Below are 21053 nucleotides of genomic sequence, written 5' to 3' on the forward strand. Positions count from 1 at the left end.
AATTGAAGAAAAGGGGGAAAAAAAACGGAAAAACACTGCTCACCGCGCACAGACTCAGGCCTACCATTGATGTTGTACATGGAGAACCGGTAGGAAAAATTGGCCAGGTTGGTTTCCTGCCTCAGTGGAGCTTTCTGCACCTTCTCTGGACGTCCATCATCCAAACTCTGAGAAGCAAGAAGTCATGAAAGTTAATATAAGAAATCACAAACAACCAGAAGAATCCAGAACTTAGCAAGAGCAAATCAACCAAACCGCATCCCAACAGCCTAAATATTTTGAGATCCATTATTTTCCACTTTTCTACCAGGAATGCTGACAATTTTCATGGTTGCTATGAGATGGTTGCCAGGCACACCTGAGTGAGTTTGTCCAATTCGCCGAGCCAGGCGCCAAACATCTTGTCCAGGTCCTGGTCCTCTTTATCGCTGTCCTCCTCCGCTGCGTGGTCCAGCTCGTCGTCTGACAGCTGCTCCATCTTCACAAGCACACAGACCCACCCACACACACACAAACACACTTGCATTATTATTTGTACATTTTCTGCTGCTCTTATCTAGTATGCTAACACTAGTATGGTGCAGCCCGGGAACAGAGTTTCCCTCTTCTGCTCCCGCCTCTTCACAGGGTCTCCGATCTCAATTAACCCTGTTCTCCTTTGTTGTCCCTGGCTGGTGGGACAACTTGCCATGCTCCATTCGACTAGCCGAGACTACTACCACCTTTAAGAAGCAGTTGAAAACCCACTTATTCAAAAAGTATTTCAGACTAATCTTATAATCTTAACACTTACATGCACACACACTGCACAAAATTAAAAAACACTTAACAGTTTTCGAGCATGTTCTTTTTCTCACAAGTTAGGCCTTATCAGAACTCTTAGTTTTGTAAACTCAAAATCTATAGAAATCGAACGAGAATTGCTGGGGTCTTCCTCTTGTAAGTCGCTTTGGATAAAAGCGTCTGCAAAGTAAAGTAACCCAGCTAAACACATTCAAATAAACAGAAAAACAACACATTTAATTTAATCTTTAAATCATAAAAAAAAAAAAAAACACGTGTCTGCTGCCATGACAAGCCACTTTATGCATTTCAAGACACTATAGTCTCTTTAGTGGTTGCCATGGCAACAAAATCTACGAGACATTAGGGTTTCCATAGAAACATACAGACATTTCTATTGTAGAAGCACCTGTTCCAGTCTGCAAAACCTTTGAGTGTGTTTAAATGCAGATACTGCAGCTAAAAATTGCAGGCTGATTCCACCCTATGTTAATCTAAACGCTTTAAATTGATCAAAACTGATATATGCGGTGAATTAAAATGTCTTTTTCATCTGAATATTTAAGACTGAACAGAAGAATATAAAGCACTGCCCTCTGCTGGATGATGCTGGTATGTTAAAAAAAAGAAAAAAAGTGTGTACGAATGGAATTTTAGCATGAAAACTCATATACCATAACACACTTTCATGGATAATTTCTCTAATGTAGGACGATTCTCTACGTGATGTATGGGACATTTTGATAAGACAAGTTACTTTATCCCCATAACTATAAACAAGTGTGACATGTATGTATTACTTGACATGTTTTACTACTGGGTTCTTCAATAAAAGGGTGTGACAAAAGCCATACAAGCAGTTTGAAAACTTGCCTTGGGATGGACAGGACACAGGAAATGAGTCTAACCCCTTAAAACCAACTTCCACAACCCAATAAAATAACGCATATGCAATTCCAAAATATGCAGCTAAAATGACCAAGATGGTGTGATGCGCGGAACAATGCCACTTATCTAAAAACTACACGAGTGCTGTTAACATATGATAGCCAGTATTAAGAATTAAACGAGGTGCATTGTATGAATATTTTAATTATTCTATTCGATATAACATATATAAACTGAACTTTGAATGTCTGGGTTATGATAATAATAATTTGCTTATAATTTCACTGAAATTAGTTAAAATTTACATTGTGAGAGGCAACCTTCAGGTTTTAAATACATCTTAAATATTAGGACAAGTAAAGGTGCAAATATTACAGATTTTATATTAGCATTTTGGTTTCATTTTCCATAGAATCGCCCCATAGAATAATAATCAACAAATAGAAAATGAGTACCACACACTCTTCTCCCTCTCTCATACAGAAGAGCATGTGTTTTGAAAAGGAATGTCCCAAACCCTTAACTGACATTTGCAGCTGCTTTGTGTATATGTGTGTGTGTGTGTGTGTGTGTGTGTGAGAGAGAGTATAAACTCTGGACCTTTCCAGTTGCTGCACTGTTGGTCATTTCTTCTTCATACAGGCGCACAAGCAACACGGCATGACCACCCCCTCCCCTCCCAAAAAAGGAGGAAGGTTTAGACAGATGAGGAAAGACACGAAACACGGCCGAGTGGGACCAAAGCAAAAACACACCACTCCCTTATCTATTCCTGATAGAGTTTACACACACCACCCCTCATTCCAAACCAGAAAAGAAACCCACACAGAACCCAGTCCAGCAGCAGAAGCTGGCAAATAATATAAAACCTGGTTGGTGTCCGTTTCTTCATCTTCAGTCGTTTCATGGAACCACAAGGGTCCAAATGTGGTCCATTACCACATTTATTTTCCACGCAACTTATCCTTGTTCCAGCCCCATCTAGTAGTACATCATTATTTGACACTGGACCCTTCGCTACTGACTGAAAGTTGTTCTGGATACGGGCGTCTGATAAATGCTATAAACAATTGATAGAATACTAGATGTAGGGTTTTAAAACATACTGATTATCGTTGATTAATGATCCCAGAAACGGTCAGCCTTCATTTCCAAAACCACAAAAGTAAAACAGGCCAATTACACCCAAACAGAAAAATCACAGCATATCAGAGAACATCGAGACAGAGAGAGACTTATCACATCCTACACGTGTCTCGCATCAAGCTTCATCAGACAGAAACACGACTCTCCTCCCTCCCGCATTCTTCTTGCCTCTCCTCCTCACCATCTGAAGGTCACACTGGCCTGTAGCCTGGGTGGCATTTTCCTGTTCATTGTGAGAGTGTTGCAGGGGATTGTGGGAGAAAGCCCAGCATTAGATCTTAATCACCCATTAGCATTTATCCACCCTGTGTGTGTGTATTTTACTCAAAGGAGGAAGAGGAAGAAAAGTGGGGGTAAGAAAATGCTGACATCACAACTGGCTCAGTTGGTCAGTTCAGCCTCCCCCTGAGGACACACACACACACACACATTCACTGACCAGCGCAAAATGCCAATCTACATAAACAATTGCAGAGTGTGTTAGGGCAGTTTGTCCATGTGTTCAGAGCGTGTGTGTGTGTGTGTGTGTGTTATTCACTCGTCAGCTCAGCAAGAGGTAGGAATTACTGATGCGTTCAGTAACGGGATGGATAAGAATAGTTTCAGTTCACACACACGTGTCACCCCAGCCCACCCTCCCAAACACACTACTGTTGTCCCAGTCCCTGGGAATTAACCCCAGAGTAATTATGAGTCTTACACACACACTTTAATAAATAAAACACACTTACAGGATCAATAAAATGCATTTAGCAATGAGGAAAACTGTACAAAACAATAAGATGGATCCATCACTCTCACACACACACACATTCACCACACTGGTTCTGACAGTGGCGATTCACAAAGTGTGTGACCCCCATAACTAACCTTGTTCTCAATTTTAATACAACATTGTATGAGACCCACCTGGACAACATATGTTTGGTTGTGTGTGTGTGTGTGTGCTTGTGTTACTAGTTGCATGTCCACATTGGGCAATGATAAAGAATGCAAAGTGTGTTGATTTTTAAAGTGTGTTTTAGGTCAAGTGAGCATGAAAAAAAGTAGCTGTCTAAGGAATGCTACAGCAATGTGTATTTGTGTGTGTGTGTGTGTGTGTGTGTGTGTGTATATATATAAAGATGGACCATAATCTCTAATAGTCTCAGGGCTTCTGTGCCCTTGATTCTCATGTGTGTGTCTCTCTCAGACAAACAAACTCATTGGAGACTCGGTGTGAAGTCAGAGAGACGGTGTGTGTGTGTTCACACACAAGCACACACTTTTGTGGACCACTCCTTGACATTGCTCTAGCCAATAGGGAAAGAATATTCTTCTTGGCAGCTGTCAATTGAATCAGATGGTGAAGGGGGGAGGGGGGTCTGTATAAAATACTGTGATTGTGTGTGTATGTGTGTGTGGGTGAGTAATTTCCCAGTCAACCACTCACTCTGTCTCTTGTCTGTAATTTCCCGTCTCCTCCCTGGGTAAACAGACTTCATTAGAGACATTCGACTGTGACGCCAAACCGTTCTCAGCCAATGCTTAAGAAGGACTCACACACACACACACACATACACATACACACACACACACTCCTGGCTGCAGTGAAAGAGCTCCTTTGACAGTAAAGCTGGCCGGGATCAGAGTCCAGGCGTAAAGGGTGTTACCTTGTGCGCAAGTGTGAAGTAGTACAGCTGGAGATTAGGAACACACACACACACACACACACACCTCCTGCTGCTTGAAGGAAAGCTAAAACTGGTCTACATGTTTTTGGAGTCTTTTATAAAATCAGTGTAATTTAAAAGGATTTTCATCTTGATATTTGATATCCTGAAATACAAAGAAGCAGAAGCAGCTCTGCTTACATCCATCAATCCATCATCGAAATCCTCCCCATCAAGTTCAGGGTCACGGGGAAGCAGGAGTTTTTCCCAGTGCTCCACAGTGGTTGACATCACTTGGTCAACACACCATGCACAAAGGGGGGACATTAAGCTTCAATAGTGGAAGGATAACACAGGAGCACCAAAAACAATGGTTATAGCCTGGATGATTTCTCAGTACTGATTATATTCCCCATAAAATATCTTGATTGAGAATATGTAAAGGCCATCAAATAAAATCAAGAAAACAATTAAAATAATGAAAACTAACTGGGTGTTGAAGAGTTTACAATGCTTACAGTTACACTTGCAATTAGAAAAAAAAGCAAGTGGCTGTCACACTGTGTGGACCAATATTCAAATTCTACAAAAAGAAATGAATAAATATCAGAATAATTATCCATTTCCAATTCTGATGCGTCTATCCATTGGAAGGCGAACTCATTTACCCTGCTTTCGCTTCCTAACCAAGCAAAAATGGCGACTTCTACAGACCTTGTTGTTGTGGACTGAACTGGAATATCCAGGGTCGCGTGTGCATGCGCTCGCTCGCTCACACACACACACACACACACACACACACACACACACACACACACACACACACACACACGCTCTGCTTTGCAAATAGACGTTATGGAAATCAGACCCGCAGAGAGGAAAAACTCAGCAACGCAGGTAACAGCCAAGCCGGTCTGCTGCCGATCTATCAGGATCTGAATCTTCAGATATCAATCAAACAAACTGAGGTTTCGCTCCCTCTGCTGCAGTGGGGTCATCGGGTTCATCTCCGATGGGGTTTCTTGAGAGTCCCACAGTTGAGGCACATACATCTCCGGCCTGGACTGAAGGACATGTAAGAGCTCTCACACACACACACACACACACACACACATACAGTTGAGTGTGACTGAGTGCTGCTTTCCCTGCCTGTCTTCTTGTAGAAATTCCAGTCTAATAAGAAATCAATCTTTATCTGCCATCCTCTTCCTCTCTCTCTCTCTCTCTCTCTCTCTCTGTCTCTCTTGCACTCTCTCTGAGGGTCTCAGGTGGTACACGGACAATAAACATTGATGTAGCCCCCAGGCTAGACAGAAACCCACTACACACACACACACACATACTCGCAGCATTAGCTCAGTGAGAGAGCTAGTGCATGGTCCAGTGAAACACTCCTGGCCTGGAGCCCAGAGTGCTGGTGTAACTGGTGTGTGGACCTGAAGAACACACACACACACACACACACACACACACACACACACACTCCTGCAATGAAGGACGTACAGCAGCAAGAGACTGTGTAAATGCGCACACATGCTGCAATTTTGTACATGGGGCGCACAATACCACTGAACATGCATGTACTGTAAGTACGTGTGTGTGTGTGTGTGTGTGTGTGTGTGTCTATACTCATTTGCTGACAGAACAGCTTTCCCCACTCATCTCCTCCAACAGCTGGGAATGTCATCCCCCACCAATCCACAGCAAACTGTGCTCCAAAAACGGGTCTCGTCACTCGACAGGCACACTGCCACCTGACCTCTGACCTCCGCAGATGGTGGGGAGGCCAGTTATTATGACAGGAGATAAGATGCCCTTGTCCTGTTAACACAACACTACACACAGTCTGAAACTGCTTTTTTGGTCTCCCCATTTTAAAATGGGGAAAACAAAGATCAAAACGTGTTAAGGAACCAACAAAATCGAACCGGATGTCATTTCTGCATGTGAGTGGCACGCAACCTCTGCCACACAAACCCGACCCGGACTTCCAGGAAGACTCTTGTCCTGTGGAAAGCCCTTTTGAAAAGTGGGTCAGAGGCCAGGCTCTCACATGGTTCGAGTTAAGAGTGGAATGATCCTCCTGAAGCGCAACGTTCAGACGACATTCTCACAATGTCCCAGCAACAACAACAACAGGTTTAGTCGCACAGTAGAATGAAAATATGAATATAGCACACTCACCTTTGGGGCCAGTCCTTACAGCAGACCTCAGTTTCCGAATGTAGGAGCTCAGGGTTACTGGGTTTCTAAAAAAAGAAAATAAGTAGTAGCCCAAAAGTAGTACATTAATTTACTTTATCAACAAACACAATGCACAATCAATACACAGTAATATTACATTAACTCTTTTCAGGTATGACATTGATACAGTGACACCATTTGCCATTTTCTTTATGAAAACTTGTTGTATTGTGGTTCAAGCTTTGGGAGAGAACCAGATTGTCACCTACTGTTCCCAGACGTCCAAAACACAATAAACTGTGGCATATGTTCATATCAAGGTTCCCATCAAGTGGTAGAAACATTCAGTCTATTTTCAGAGGGGAAAAAACTGTTCTAAGAACATCAAAGTGCTGAAAAAGTAGCTGAGGGAGGTGCTGAGCAAAAATCACTGCCACATGTGACACTCGACCACATCAGTAAGGTTCCACCGCTGAGCTTCGAACCCGCAACTCATGCCAGTCGAGTGGGACCTGACTCACCTGAGTGAATCACTGCACACATGAATCATTGCTGAAGCTACTACGGGGGGCCTGAGGGGGTAAATGTGTTTGTTTCGGTGTCTGACTACAGCCGTGATTTGGACACAAAAGTCAACATGTGACTGTGTGTGTGTGTGTGTGTGTCCAGACTGCTGCCGTCAGTGTAAGTGGTGTGTTTAGATGACTGCGAGTCCACACGAGGCACATGCAGATGAGGCGCTGACATTCCTGGAGTTTTCGAGGGAGGAGGGAAAAATTCTCGTGAAAAATGTGCAATAAACAGAAAACAGAATCGCCTGCATCAGCAAAGCCAGTGTGTGTGTGAATGTGTGTGTACGTGCACGCTCTTTATAGTGTATGTTATCAATTAATTCAACAAAATAGACAAAAGATATCAAAACCAAATCTTTAATATTCAAACCAAGGTCTCCAATAAAAGCTTTGATAATAAACCATCTTTAAATGTACATGAAGTAGAGTAGCTAGAAAAGTTAAATCAGAAAGTTAATTAATAGTTATGAGCCTGTGGTGTGAAGATCGGTGAGCATTACATATATTTTCTCCAACCTGTGACCCTCCAAACAAAAGGTCTGAACCTTTCTCCCTACTCTCCTCACGCAGCAAATTCTTCCCATACTCGCCTGTCAATCCCAAATCCACACACAAATTAAACAGCGCACACACACACACACACACACACACACTGCTCATAATAGTCCAGTCAGACAAGAGAACGGAGGTCCCCTTGATCAAAGCACCGTCCCCACACACTTCTCCCCGGGCGCCTTTCATGGCTGCCCACTGCTCACCAAGGCTGATGGTTAAATGCAGAGGACGCATTTTGTTGTGTCACCATGTGCTGTGCTTCACAATGACAAAAACAGAGTTCACACAAAAGAGTTCAATCTATTCTGCAATGCATTACACACCATTTTATACATTACTAAAACACAGTAAGCCAGATTCTGAAACCCCATGACTCCTGTTATAAGGGAACGTTTTCATTTCTTGAGAAACTTTATTTCTGTCATAATCATATGACAACACGGCCGGTCATCATGCTACTCTGGCCTCATAACGCAAACAGCAAAGCTGATTGCAGTTCAGCTGGCTCAACAAGATAACGGTCAAACACAGGCAAACACGCAGGATGGATTTTAATTCGCTTCCTTTTGAAAACACGTTGGCCTCGTTTCGGCCCTCCTGAACACACCCATGGTGAGCTGAGGCAGTGTGTGCTCCTGTGAGGCCGAACACACACCCCCTAACTTGGCCGTCCGAGCCAAAGTTCAGCAGAACGCTGTTGACCCCCCCCCCCGGCCAGTTTCTCGTTTATTATTTTCCACGCTTGGTCAGGAGGACTTCAATTCGCCGATTCATCTCCCTCAGAGTAAAAACGGGTTAAATGTGTAACAATGGCAGCAGTATGGTGTGGAAGAATGGAATTCACACACGGTTTTGGGTCAGGCGGTTCAGAGCAGAGTTCAGTGGCCAATAAGGCGCCGCTACCCGCACGTCAGCTGGCCAGGTGACGGTGGAAAACTAACCAGCGCAACGCTCGGAAAAAAGGGAGCATCAGGGAACAGAGCAACGAAAACACGGCCGCTAATTAAATTAGCGCTAGGAGACAGGGGAACGGCGACGGAAGCAGGCCCCTGCCACTTTTTGAAGGGCCCAGGTGTGTCCTCCTGCACGCCCCGTTTCCGACTGGCGCCACACCCCACAGAGAAAACAACAAAGCCCCCGACTTCCTGTGCAGACAGGAAGTGAAGGAGCGAGTGGGCACACAACAGTAGCCTCTTCAGAGTGAGAGGAAGTGATGTCAACTATACAAACACACACTTATTTTTGGACTGAGTATAAGAGGTGGGGGGGGGTGGGTCAAGGGTAATAAAAAGAGTCTTTTAGTCACTTTCCCAAGTTCAACCCATCCGAGGGAGGGCGGGCGTGTCGCAGACTAGCAGCTTTACCAAGAGAACGAATCCAGAGAAGATTATTGATTCACTGGCCTTGGCCTCATTAAAATGGAGAGAGTGAGATACTCCAGAGAATGAGTCGGCGAAACCGGGATTAACTCTCGAGTATCAGTTCACCTCGAAACCACGCACACCCTCCAAAATAATATATCCACATTCCTAGAATAGCGGTAACATTAATTTAACAGTTTTCATAGGAAAAGGAATGACCCATTTTCTTGAATTAGCATTTCCCTCTGTCCTGGATTACTATAAAAGATCAAACAGCCAGAATAGACGGAATAAAATGCCAAAACTACTACAGCATGATCAGATGAGTAAATACAAAACCACAAAACCATAAACTCGTATTAGACTAAGGATAAATGCCTTTTTATGCATGTAATATGAAAATTGTTAAAAAAAAAAAAAAAAAAAGATTGTTATTCATATCATTTTCCAAATAGAAGCACACCAACTAATGGAAGACAGAATGAATAGAAAATGATGCATTTAATAAATATATCAAAAGTACTTATGAAATAATCCACATAAAAAAAAAAAATATGTGGGAAGTGCAGAAATGTGCAGTAATCAAACATGCTTGAAAGCCCTATCCTTCGACACAGTGTGGCTGTTTGTGTTTATGTGACAAGGTCACTGAATTGGTTTATTTAAGGCTTGGTCCCCAGGGAGGGTTTGGTTGCAGCTTCCTGTAAAGCCGTACAATACATTCCGAATTGAATTTTTTTGCAATCATGAAGGAACACCCCGCAGAAATTCAAAGGATGTCTGTTATTGAGCTTTGTGTAAATGCAACAATTACATAGCAGGCCGATGGCTCATTGACCTTCTTTTTTTTTTTTTTAAAAGAACAGAATTCAATACAAATCAAGTCTTGGTGACCAAGTGTGTGACACATCCAACACACATCAGTGCTGAGTACCACAGCCAATCATTGATTAACACTGCACCTTTCCAAAGAGGACAATAAATCACCCGGGATCTTTTGAATCATCATCCATTTCAGTTTTTCAGTCAAAACATGACCATGCATCTTTATGTTTATTGTCTGTTTATTGCATATGCACTTGGAATAATATTTTAAAAATATTATATTGTAAATATGAAATCAAGTTATATCGTAAAACAACTGTCAGCATTCATTATTAAATAGTAGCAAAGTTATGGTGGCACTGATGCTGATTTTATGCTCCACTGAGCTTGCATAGATCTAGCTTACATGCAGCATGCACGCAAAACACACACTCACACACTCCTCTGTATCCTCAGTGGTCTGGATTTCATTATTCAGAGCCAGTTCTTAGAGCCCAGGCTCTGGAGTCAAAAGAATTTTCCCACCATGACGTGGGATATGGAAGGAAAAATGCTTACAAGAAGACAAGAGGATTCTCTCATTCCTTCCCCTCCACAATGTTCCTGTACAGAGTTCTTTTTCCCCAACAGGCAAAGGGAGTTCAATGAAATGTTGTAAAAAAAGGACCACCGAAGGCAGATCAGAGAATAAAGACACAACCATCTGGGGAATTACAGTCTTGTCTGTAATTTTTTAAAATACCAATATTCAGTTTTTATTTCTGTATCCTCCACCTACAAAGCCATTATTAATTAAGCTTCTGCATGACTTTCACAGCTCCCCTTAGATGTGTGAAGATCACATGTAGACTGGCTGCCATCCAGAAAGGACCCCGCATCCTTATCAAAATCAAGAGGGTATGAGGAAAAAATGTTAAAAAACGAAAGAAAGACATGTTTAGTGAATGAGAGTTCTGCTTTCAGACCGGCTGCACCGCAGCTTTGACCTCCTTTCTAGCAACATAACCTTTCTGCTATAACCGGTCCTTTTTGGCTCACTTAGAAACACACACTCGCCAAAGGAGTTCCGCATTGAGGCCGGTGGCGTGGCTTGTTGACCTGGAGCCAACACGGGGTTCCTGCGTCTCATTTAGATCTATGCACGGCTATGAGCTGTTATGAGGCTAACAGACAAGTGAACTCCATCACACACACTTGCTTAGCTTCTCATCTGAACCCTACATGGGAAATTTAAAGTGGTCTTTGGTAATAGAACTGGATGTGGAAATAAACCTGTCATCTTGTGTCATACAGAATTATGACCAATAAAACAGACCCGTCTTTTATGAAGCCTGTTTAAAACATTAAGAGAGCTACGGCTCTCCTGAAAGCATCACAGACACAGCTTGACCTCACGTAATGCGTTTATACTGGGCGTGCAAATGACTGGCAGTGCCTGCCGACAGTGACATGCGGTGGCTGATGAGTCACCGTCTGTCCCAGAGGCCTGTTCTGGAGACGGAAACAGTGAGGGTTTCTGTGCCACCATGAACCAATCGGGTGGGTGGCTGTGTCTACAGGGGTGGTCAGGATTGTTGTGACCACATGGCCTTGACAGGAAGCTGATGCAGTCAGAGATGTAATGAATGCGCGTGTGAGAAACACACTCATTACATCTCGGCACTGACACAGGAAATTAATTTCAGTTCCGAGTGTAGCAGAATATGTACTGCATATACACCAAAGAGTGTGTATGTGTGTACGTTCAGTATGTATATATGTATATGTGTGTGTGTGTGTGTGTGTGTGAGATAACACTGTAATGATGCATAATATGAGTATTTGATTTTACTGATAGTGAAAAAAAATTGATATGGTAAAAGAACAAAATCACAATAAACAACAGTAATAACGGTTTAACACTAGTGTGCAAAATTCTGCATATTCCTAAGAATGAATATTTTGGGTTTTTAAACTGTGTGTTGTCATCTCCCAGAACCAGGTACCAACGTCATTCTACATAAAATACATAATGGGTGGTTTAAGGTTTGCAGCCTGTGTAATTGTCCAGACAACTTAACAAGACCCGTTGAGGGCCACGTTGGGGGCCAGACACCAAAGCTGGTATCCGAGACCTGGTATTTGAGGTGGGTGCCAAACGCACTGGTTTAGTCAGTTGGTTCCATGCCATCGGAATAACTGTATAGTGTTCTGCACCCGACCCCAACACTACACTTGGAAGCTTATAAACCGGTCAGGTCAAATAACGCGGTTCATGGTGTGTGGGTCTGTCGGCAGATAAAAGCTATTGAGTTGTTCGTTCTTGCAGATACCTTTATTCCGGCATGGATTAGCTGATTAGCATGAAACAGCAAATACTGCAGGCGCGAAGGGAATGATTTAATTGTATAATGGCCATGCTAAATCCTGCCTAGAATGCAGCTAAGTATCAAAGCTCTTACAAGCACGTCTCGCCACACATAATACAAAAAAAAAAAAAAAAAAAACACTGACTGTATAAAAGTGCAGGTCCAACGTGAAGGTTTGGTGAATTTCTGAACATTGTAAGGGTTATACATACACATGCCTTCATTGGTAATGCCATAGCTGCAAATGTGGCTTCTGAATGTGCTGAAGTTTTGGGGAATTTCTGGAAAACTCACTACTGTGAAAGTCAGGTGACTCGGTGGCACACAGCATCGTCACTTTCATGTACTGATTACTACCTAGAATATAAAAGCACATAGTTTGTTGGGAGCTAATTATTTGCTGGGACTGATGAAAGTTAAAAGTAAAAACGGAGGAATGAACGCTGCTGGCGTGCTCTCAGCTGACCTCATAACTGAAGAACGAGGGGAAACGGCACCTTATGACATTCAAATGACAACCCTGCGCCTGAAGCCATTCGAAGAGCCAAACACAAGAACAAACGGTAACGATATCTTTCTCCTTCGCACAAAACACACAGAAGCTGCAAGATTGGAGGAGAAAGCTAGACCAGACAAAACAACCTCCCGCAGGAATTGAAGGCAATCTTGGGTTGTTGTTGGGCGAAAAAAAAAAAAAAAAAAGAAAGGCCCTGTTTTTAACTCACTCCCGTACCCATGTTCTACAGCCGCAATTACACAAGGACACCAGGGTTCCTCTGGGAAGGTCTTTACACTGCCAGTGGAATACTGTTCCCTCATATGTGGACAGAAGAACTTAACCAACCAACTAAACAAATACAGAAAACACAAAAAGATTCCCTAAAATACACAAAAAGATGATGTAATATTCACCTCTGACCTCCTACCAGTGGGTGGTAGAAATGCAGAATATACAAAAGCCACTGCTTTTCAATCCTATTAACTGCGTGTGATTATTTTATTTATTTATTTTGCTTTTTACATCATTTAGTCTCGATAATTGACTTTTCATGTTAAGTTTGTCATGTGAGTTTTCAAATGTAGACATTTGGGCAACTGTTTCAATTATGAAGGTGCGATACCAACTTGTTTTTAGCTCGCAAGCTTGGGCTTATTAATTACACTTGTGATACATAACGATATTAAAATGGGGCATGTTATAAATCTTCACATCTGTGTTTTGATTAAATAATTTTGTCTGTCAATGGCCCACTGTATCCATGGATTTCAGCTCTCTTATTAGTGTGTGAAGCTATGCAGCTGAAGTCTCACTGGATGGAGGGATGATATCCATCCCAGATGGCTTTGGGTCGGGCCCCCATAGTTATGGTGATCTCAGTGAGGTCACACAGGTCTAAGAGAACTGCGGCCCCTGCAAGGAGGATCATGGGAAGGAGGACCTCGGCCAACTGAGTCTTGGATGAAAGATCACTTCTGAGGCCAACAGCAGACATCAGGTCACACCAGTGCACAGGCTACATGTAGCTTCCAGCCAAGCAGCTTCACTTCTTCCCAGCATTCACAGAGGTTGCTTCACAAATCAGACACTTTCAATTAATTAGATAACCAAAGCCAGATCTCTTTCAACAGCCAATGACAAGAAAATGCTGGATTCTACTTTTCATACAGTTCCTCCATCATACACATAAAAAAGAAATAGTTAAAAAAAAAAAAAACTTTCAGTGAATTCAGTGACAACAGCCAAGTGTCACAGGCAAACATCCTGATGTTCACATACCCAATCATGAATGGAATGCTGTGCCAAGATTCCCTCCATATCTAATATTCACCTCTGACCTCCTATCAGCGGGTGGTAGAAATGCAGAATATACAAAAGCCACTGCTTCACATGACATAAAAACAATGCATGACAGATGATACACACACACACACACACACACACACAAATATATACATATATATGAGGAATAACAACAATGAAAAACACACTGGTATCGGTTTATCTTGTAATTGTATCAGACAGACATGGCCGCGCTCATTCTATTTCTGTACTTCTTTTGCAGAAACTCAGCACTGTTGGTGAACATTTGACAAGCTTGAAAAGCAAATGTCACACCACCCCCATCTGTGCTATTTTTTTACTCTGAGCTGAATCACAAGTTTTATTGGTTTCAATAAAACATGCAGTCAAACACACATCCACAGTTCGGCCTATGCATTTTCCTCCAAAAAACACATTTTGCACAATGAATCATGGTGGCATTCTATGCCTGAAGCATAAGGAAGGACGGCCCGGTGATGTGGTTCACATGTGGAGATCCAAGATCAGTAACATGTGCAACAAACTGACATCCCCGCTGAGGGATGCATTTCCTGTCACATGACCTTCCTTGTCAGCACTCATTGGCACACACAGGCGAGAGGAGCAAAAGAGCCCAGGCCATCTGCTGTTGCCGGAGCTTTAAGGATGTGCTGCAGAACAAGCTAACTGAATGATAACTGCATTAAGGAGACACGGGTGCAGGGTGAGGGAGAAGGACAGAGAGATTGAAAAAGAAATACAAGATGCTGATGCACAAGCAGTAGTCTTCTTTTCTTTTTTTGTATAAAGCAGCCAAACAAAGAGACCAAGCCCCTTTCCTGAGCCCCTTACTTCTGCCTGATCCAATCACACCTGCCAATCCCGATGGAGCCCTCAGTCCCCTCCTGCTTTATTGTGACCACAACACTGGAACAATGAAATCGAGGGGGGGGGGCTACTTAATAGTCAGGCGGTTCAATTTATGGTGTTTTGATAAATCCTCAACAGCACATACTTACTAAAGGCCCTTCATAGAGAGTTTGCTTTTATTATTATTATATTCGATTGTTTGTCATTTATGCAGATGACAAACCCTTCAATACATGACAACCAAAAATCATTCTAATGTCACAGTGAAAGGCCAATTCCAGTCGGCATAATGAATAGCCTACAAGCCAACATTTGCACAGCCGCCACAGACACATTACAGACCCAACAAACAAAGACATCGGCCATGTAATTGAATTGTAATGGGTTTGACGCTTGATGTCATCACGCCTTGTGCGATGTATGTCTCCATTATAGCAATCATAATCAAGCGGCTGCTGCTGCTGTATGTTTGACCAGCCCTGGCACCAACCAAATTAACCAAACACACCCAGCAGCTGCTCCCTGGCAGCAGACGTGTCCAAATGTACCCACTGCTGCCCACCAGGTGTCCACTCAAAAGGGGTCAGGGGGTCTGTTTTGACCCTTCTTGTGTTGCCCTCAGTCCGCTTCATGGTGGGTTATAGGCTACTTTGATGCCCCTCCACCAACTCAGATGTAACCGAAGCTCTGTAAAACTACACCCAGGGTAAGCAGGAGTCTCTTTGTGTGGCTGACCCCCCCACTGACGTCCCCCAAGGACGTTTGCCTTTAGATCTTTCGCTGTTAAAACACTTCTGGATTTCCCATCACATGTCAACCACTCAGATACATGTATGTAAGCTCGCCCTCCACCCTCTAAAGACCCGGCAGAGAGCCTCGCGACAGCTGCTTTACTCGTTCTGCATGGCGGCCTCCTCACCACAGCCCATCTCTGAGTGGCGCTTCCGTCTCCACGCTCCTGGAATGACACGCGTTAAACCCACAACATGCGGGGAGGATGAAGCAGTGTGTGCATTTTCACTGCAGACGACAACATAGAAGGTAAGAACCGGCCCTTGGGGGATTGGTCAGGGACGGCAGGGTTCTACAATCCAAGTCTACGTGTTTTTTGTTTTTTTTTGGCTTCTCTCGTGGAGGAGACCTCAGCTCGCTGGCACACATCTGCTTGTGCAAATACACAACAGCACACTCAGCTGCTCAGTGTTTGTCTGGACTCAGTAGGAAGTCCCTGAAGGAGAACATTACTTTTTCCACTTGGCTTGCAGCGGGACACGTGTACGTATAGAAGTGGAGGGGAACTGAGGATACCGCCTTCTGCCAAGTACCCACAACCACGAGTCTGTTCTGGTATCTCATACGCTAGGGATTCATCAGAAGATCAGAAGTAGTAAATATGCCCGGTGGGTTTGCTTCTATTTTAATGAAAGTTATGTACACATGAACCTATGAAATTATGTTAAATGTATAATCTGTGAACTAGAACATAAATCATGCAAGAAAACAAACTGTTTAAAACATGACACAATACAGATTATAATTCCACTTGATGGTGGATTTTATCCGTGTACACGGCCCAGACTGAGGCTCGACACCAATGGTCCCAGATGGCGCCCAGACATGCGCTGTAGGCCACTCGACCTCCAGCACCTTTCGCCGACCCCACAGTGCCAGAGAGCGTTGAGTCACTGTCCACAGACCTCGTCATCATCACTCTTTCTGACACCCCGCCCGCTGGCAGATGATTTGATGTTTATTCATCATGCATTATTAATCAGGGCCATGATGTATATTTCACATCGCAATTTAGGCCCCAGTGCAGCCTGCTGTGAGAGTTTACATTCTGCATGTGGGAGACTACATGGGGACAGGGTCCCGTCACGGAAATACGCAAAATGTCCCCTTATTAACACGTGCCGTCATGGCAGACCGGCTGTTACTGGCCTCCTTTTTCTTGGGTGGGGGTGAGTGAAGACTGGTCCTGACAGCTGCTTGTCCTGCCGAGTACCTCCGTCTGAAGGAGGCCACAGCCCTGGATCAGGGTGGCGGGACAACCGGATTATCCAAACCGTTCAGATTAACGCACATTTACCAACAAGTTCGGCGGTGATCTGCCAATCTCGTCCTGTCTCTCTCTCTCTCTCTCACACACACACACACACACACACACACACACACGAGGGTGTGTGAAAACGAGGGACAGGGACGAGTGGCCGAACAATGGGAGAAGGTGGGCTGCCCCCCGCAGGCATGCGACATCACTCTCTCTCTATATACATTATATATATTTCATTCCCATCTGCGTTCTAGGAGTTTACGTGACACTTGATTTGTAAAATAACCCGCATTAACCAAGGCAGAAGGGCGGCTCGTCAGGAGGCGAAACTTCAATTCAATCTGGCGACAGGGTGGGGGACGCGTACATTACCACATAATACATGGGGGATTTTTAATAATAGAAAGAAGAAAAAAAAAACTCATTCAACGTTCACAACACCGCCGAGCATCTCGCACGACGCGCAAATTCTCCTCATTATCGGAGGAGAGAGAGGGAGAGAAAAAGCTCCTCTGCGCCCATTTTTTTCCGCCGTGCGCGAACACGCCCTGCGTTAACAATACGCCGCCGCCGCTGAATGGACATGTGCCGGGCCATCTGCCCCCGACGCTCCGAAATAAACGCCGACATGGCACCCGTTCCGATGCGGGGCCGCCAGAATAAAATCCGGAGCCTGACCCGGATTATCGCGCTGGCTAATGATTGCCTAGAGACGATATAAAGACCTTCGTAAGGATCAGATTGAGGGAACATTTTATAAGGGTCCCAATGGGTGCTACAGGACACAGCCAACAAGTCTTATTCTGATATCTTTCTACTAAAAACAGAAATGAGTGAAACGGAACAAGTGAAGGTACTTACTCTGCTCTCTCTTCGGGGCTGCTGCAACAATTAAATCCCTCTTGTTCGCGAACTGAAACGCTGCAACAGGGGTCTTCAGATAAAGGGGGGGGGTTATAAGAACCGCGCCGGTTCTGAGCGGCAGGACGGCTGGTCCGCCTCTCCCCGGCTCTGCCTGACCCGTCGCCTCGGTCGCGCCCGTTCGGTTATTGATCCATCAGCCCGGGCTCCCTCTCCCATTCTCTCCCAGGGAACAGGCGGAGAGCCATTTCCTGTCCAGCCGCGGCCGAACGGACCAATCCGAGCAGCGGGGGCTGCGCGGCCACGCCCACCAGACGGGGACAGCGGACACGGGGACACTTTCCCCCAGACAGTCCTTTCCGAGTTCTAACATACGTTTTTTTATTTCAGACCTAAACTATTATTTATCACACGTGAAGTTATGTTGTGACGAATTATATGCTTTGCTGTGATGGCTGCATTTTTACACCCCTGGCTTCTGTCAAGCACCTAAAGTTGTCCAGCAGACCCGAAAGAGTTCCTATATTGGTGAACTAAGTGTTCCGAGCAGTCATGAGGTCTGAAGAATCTGATTCATGAAACATGCTTTCTCTTCAGATCCATCTTATGCTTTTAAAATCGCCTACAAATGAATAAATTCGCACACATACAGAAGAAATTAGACAACTCAGTCAAATGCTGAATCATGATTTATTTCTTCGGCACAGAACAGCTAAACATGAAACATTTCAAATGTTCAGTGACTAACTTGAAAGTAGGTTTGAAGAGTGGAAACAGACACCAGGTTCTTTATTTTTATGAGAAAAGAAAAAAAAAAGTGTGTGACCACTTGAAGATGCCCCAGGGCTTCAGAGATTAAAGGGGAAGAAAACAAAGAACAGAAGGCAGAGGTGTAAGACGAGACCCTCTGTGGCAAAATTGGATATTCTTGCACTATGCATCATGTTAAAAGTAAATAAAAAAAGTTTCTTGGGTGCAAACCTCCCCAATTATTTGTATTACGTTGCACCTTCAGTATGACTGATACAGACTTTGGGTTCTGGGAAAGTCGGAATACGTTCAGGCTGAGGGTCCACCTGGGATGTGTCACTGTGGCTCATTGTATGAGACCGTAAAAAGCCTGACGAGTCTTGCTGCACTCTGTCTTACCTGCATGTGGGGTTGGTTGGGGTTGTGACATTGATTACATTGTATGAGATGTAAAATGAAGCTCAAAGTAAGATTATGATATTAGATATATATTGCTAAATGGTCTTGTTTGGTGTTTTGACCCCATATAAGTTCATGTGAGCTGCAGCCTTAAACCTGAAAACTGAATGTGCAGGGCTGACCTTGGCACAGGTAAGTGAATCTGATGCTTTGAAGAATTAGCATCAAGCATCATTTGTTATAAGCTTGGTGACACAGTTAATGAGCTCAGGGAACTGTGTGTTCTGGAAGTGGCCACGGTCCGAGTATTTGTGTAACTCGCCTTGCAGGCCCTCGGCCACCTCTTCCTGTTCATCCCACGGCAGGAAGGGATCGTCGGTGGAGCCGAACTGGACAATGTGTCTTGTGTTCCCCTTGATGCGTTCCCACTCCCATGGGCGGCTGAAGTAGCCACTCTCCCTCTCATTCTCATCTCCCAGGTCTGACGTGTAGGCACCCACTAGGACGATGGCGAGGACTTTGTGGGACTCTGCGTACCGCATGGCCGCAGCGGCACCAGAGCTGTGTCCGATGATTACGGTGTCCTCGTCACACTTCAGCTCCTTTTCCATAAACGGCAACCAGATGCTCTCCCTGGCTGTCACAGGGTCGGGCATGTTTTCCAAGCGGCAGGTCACACCTGGAATCTGAAGGACAGTTGTTCGGCATTCATTTGACTCAAATGTAAAAGTGGACAGTACAAGATAAGAGAAGCAAAAAATAAACAGCATAGAGAATATGCAAACACCATAATAAAATATATAACCAATTTGAAATTAGGGGCGGGACATGTCAATACTTTTACATTTACAGCATTTATCAGACGCCCTTATCCAGAGCAACTGACAATCAGTAGTTACAGGGACTCAGGGTTAAGTGTCTTGCACAGGGACACAATGGTAGTAAGTGGGATTTGAACCTGAGTCTTCTGGTTCATAGGCAAGCGTGTTACCCACTAGGCTACTACCAGCCCTTTTAGGCTACTTTTGGTGATATTGTACAGATATAATAGAAGCCAGTATCAAGAAAAATAAGCTAAGGGCTTAAATATGTGTTTTGAAGGAAAAACCATTGCTTCTTTACATTTTAAAATGTACTGAGAGGTGGTCCGTCTTTAGGTACTACAAAGAGGACATTTACGCAATTTACGTAATTTCAATTCTCTGCATGTCCTGTACATGTGGCAGAATTGACAATAAAGCTGACTTGAAAGAGACAAAAGTTCGGCAATATGTTGAGTATTGTAGAATTATATGGTGGGCAACGTGTCGCATTGTTCGTCATATTCTCTGGTTCCCACCATAACTGCAATCCAGTCGATCTGCACGAAATTAGGAGTTGATCTCCAAAACCCACGACAGACTACAACGAACCGCCAGCAAACACGTGGTGAAACGTGTACCTTGTTTATCTGTTTTTTGGCCCAGCCGTACCAGTTACAGCGTTCTACGTTCCCCGCGCCATTCCCTGGAACGATAACTACCGTCTTTTCGGGCATTTTGCTCCACGTTGTTGCAGTTTGTCAGGACTGAATCGGTTCCGCGCATGCGCACGCCGAAAAGTAGGCACCTTCTCGCCCGGTCCGTCCCAGGTCGACTTTACGGCACAGTCGGATCTGCGTGTTCTTTTACTGAGATCGAAGCGAGGGTGTCTGCGGTTTCTTGCAAAACAGAGAACCTTGGAGACCTTGAACTCGCTGAATGCAGCGAGTTCATGTACTTCCGGTATGGCGCGGCTACGACCGGACGCCTTCCATGCAGTCTGTGCAACAGGCCTTGTTTCCAGTCCAGCGTTTGTAAAGTCCGATCACGACGCCATCTTCCTCATGCCGGAAGATCAACAAAGCTTTCCCGGTGAAGAGGGAGGTGCAGCACTGGTCGGCCCAATCAGAGGACACGCCGCATTACCCCCTGGGTGACGTCGACTTGGATGCGTTGTGCGCATGCGCAACGGTCTCTGTTTCGCC

The 21053-nt window shown here is 44.3% G+C and overlaps 2 protein-coding genes across 4 annotated transcripts in view; both read right to left on the reverse strand.

Annotated features, from left to right (window-relative positions):
• raph1b (Ras association (RalGDS/AF-6) and pleckstrin homology domains 1b) overlaps positions 1 to 18168 on the reverse strand; it is a 32790-nt gene extending 14622 nt beyond the window's left edge. For 2 of the 3 annotated variants that reach the window (XM_028955126.1, XM_028955125.1), the window contains exons 1-4: positions 17900 to 18167; positions 6654 to 6718; positions 359 to 478; positions 65 to 167 (exon numbers count right to left, since the gene is read on the reverse strand). In XM_028955126.1, the coding sequence (XP_028810959.1) occupies positions 65 to 167; positions 359 to 478 (223 nt within the window). In that variant the 5' untranslated portion in view covers positions 6654 to 6718; positions 17900 to 18167. Of the gene's footprint in view, positions 1 to 64; positions 168 to 358; positions 479 to 6653; positions 6719 to 17899 lie in introns of all 3 variants that reach the window. The other variant, XM_028955124.1, reaches the window with a different exon arrangement.
• A 402-nt stretch (positions 18169 to 18570) lies between these two features.
• Positions 18571 to 20943, reverse strand: rbbp9 (retinoblastoma binding protein 9). The gene is made up of 2 exons (XM_028955036.1): positions 20490 to 20943; positions 18571 to 19734 (listed from the first exon to the last, which is right to left on the reverse strand). The coding sequence occupies exons 1-2, from the start codon at positions 20583 to 20585 to the stop codon at positions 19273 to 19275; spliced, it is 558 nt and encodes a 185-aa protein (XP_028810869.1). The 5' UTR covers positions 20586 to 20943; the 3' UTR covers positions 18571 to 19272.
• Between the last annotated feature and the right edge of the window lie 110 nt (positions 20944 to 21053).

This window comes from Denticeps clupeoides, chromosome 15 (assembly GCF_900700375.1).
Source record: "Denticeps clupeoides chromosome 15, fDenClu1.1, whole genome shotgun sequence".
Lineage (NCBI taxonomy): Eukaryota > Metazoa > Chordata > Actinopteri > Clupeiformes > Denticipitidae > Denticeps > Denticeps clupeoides.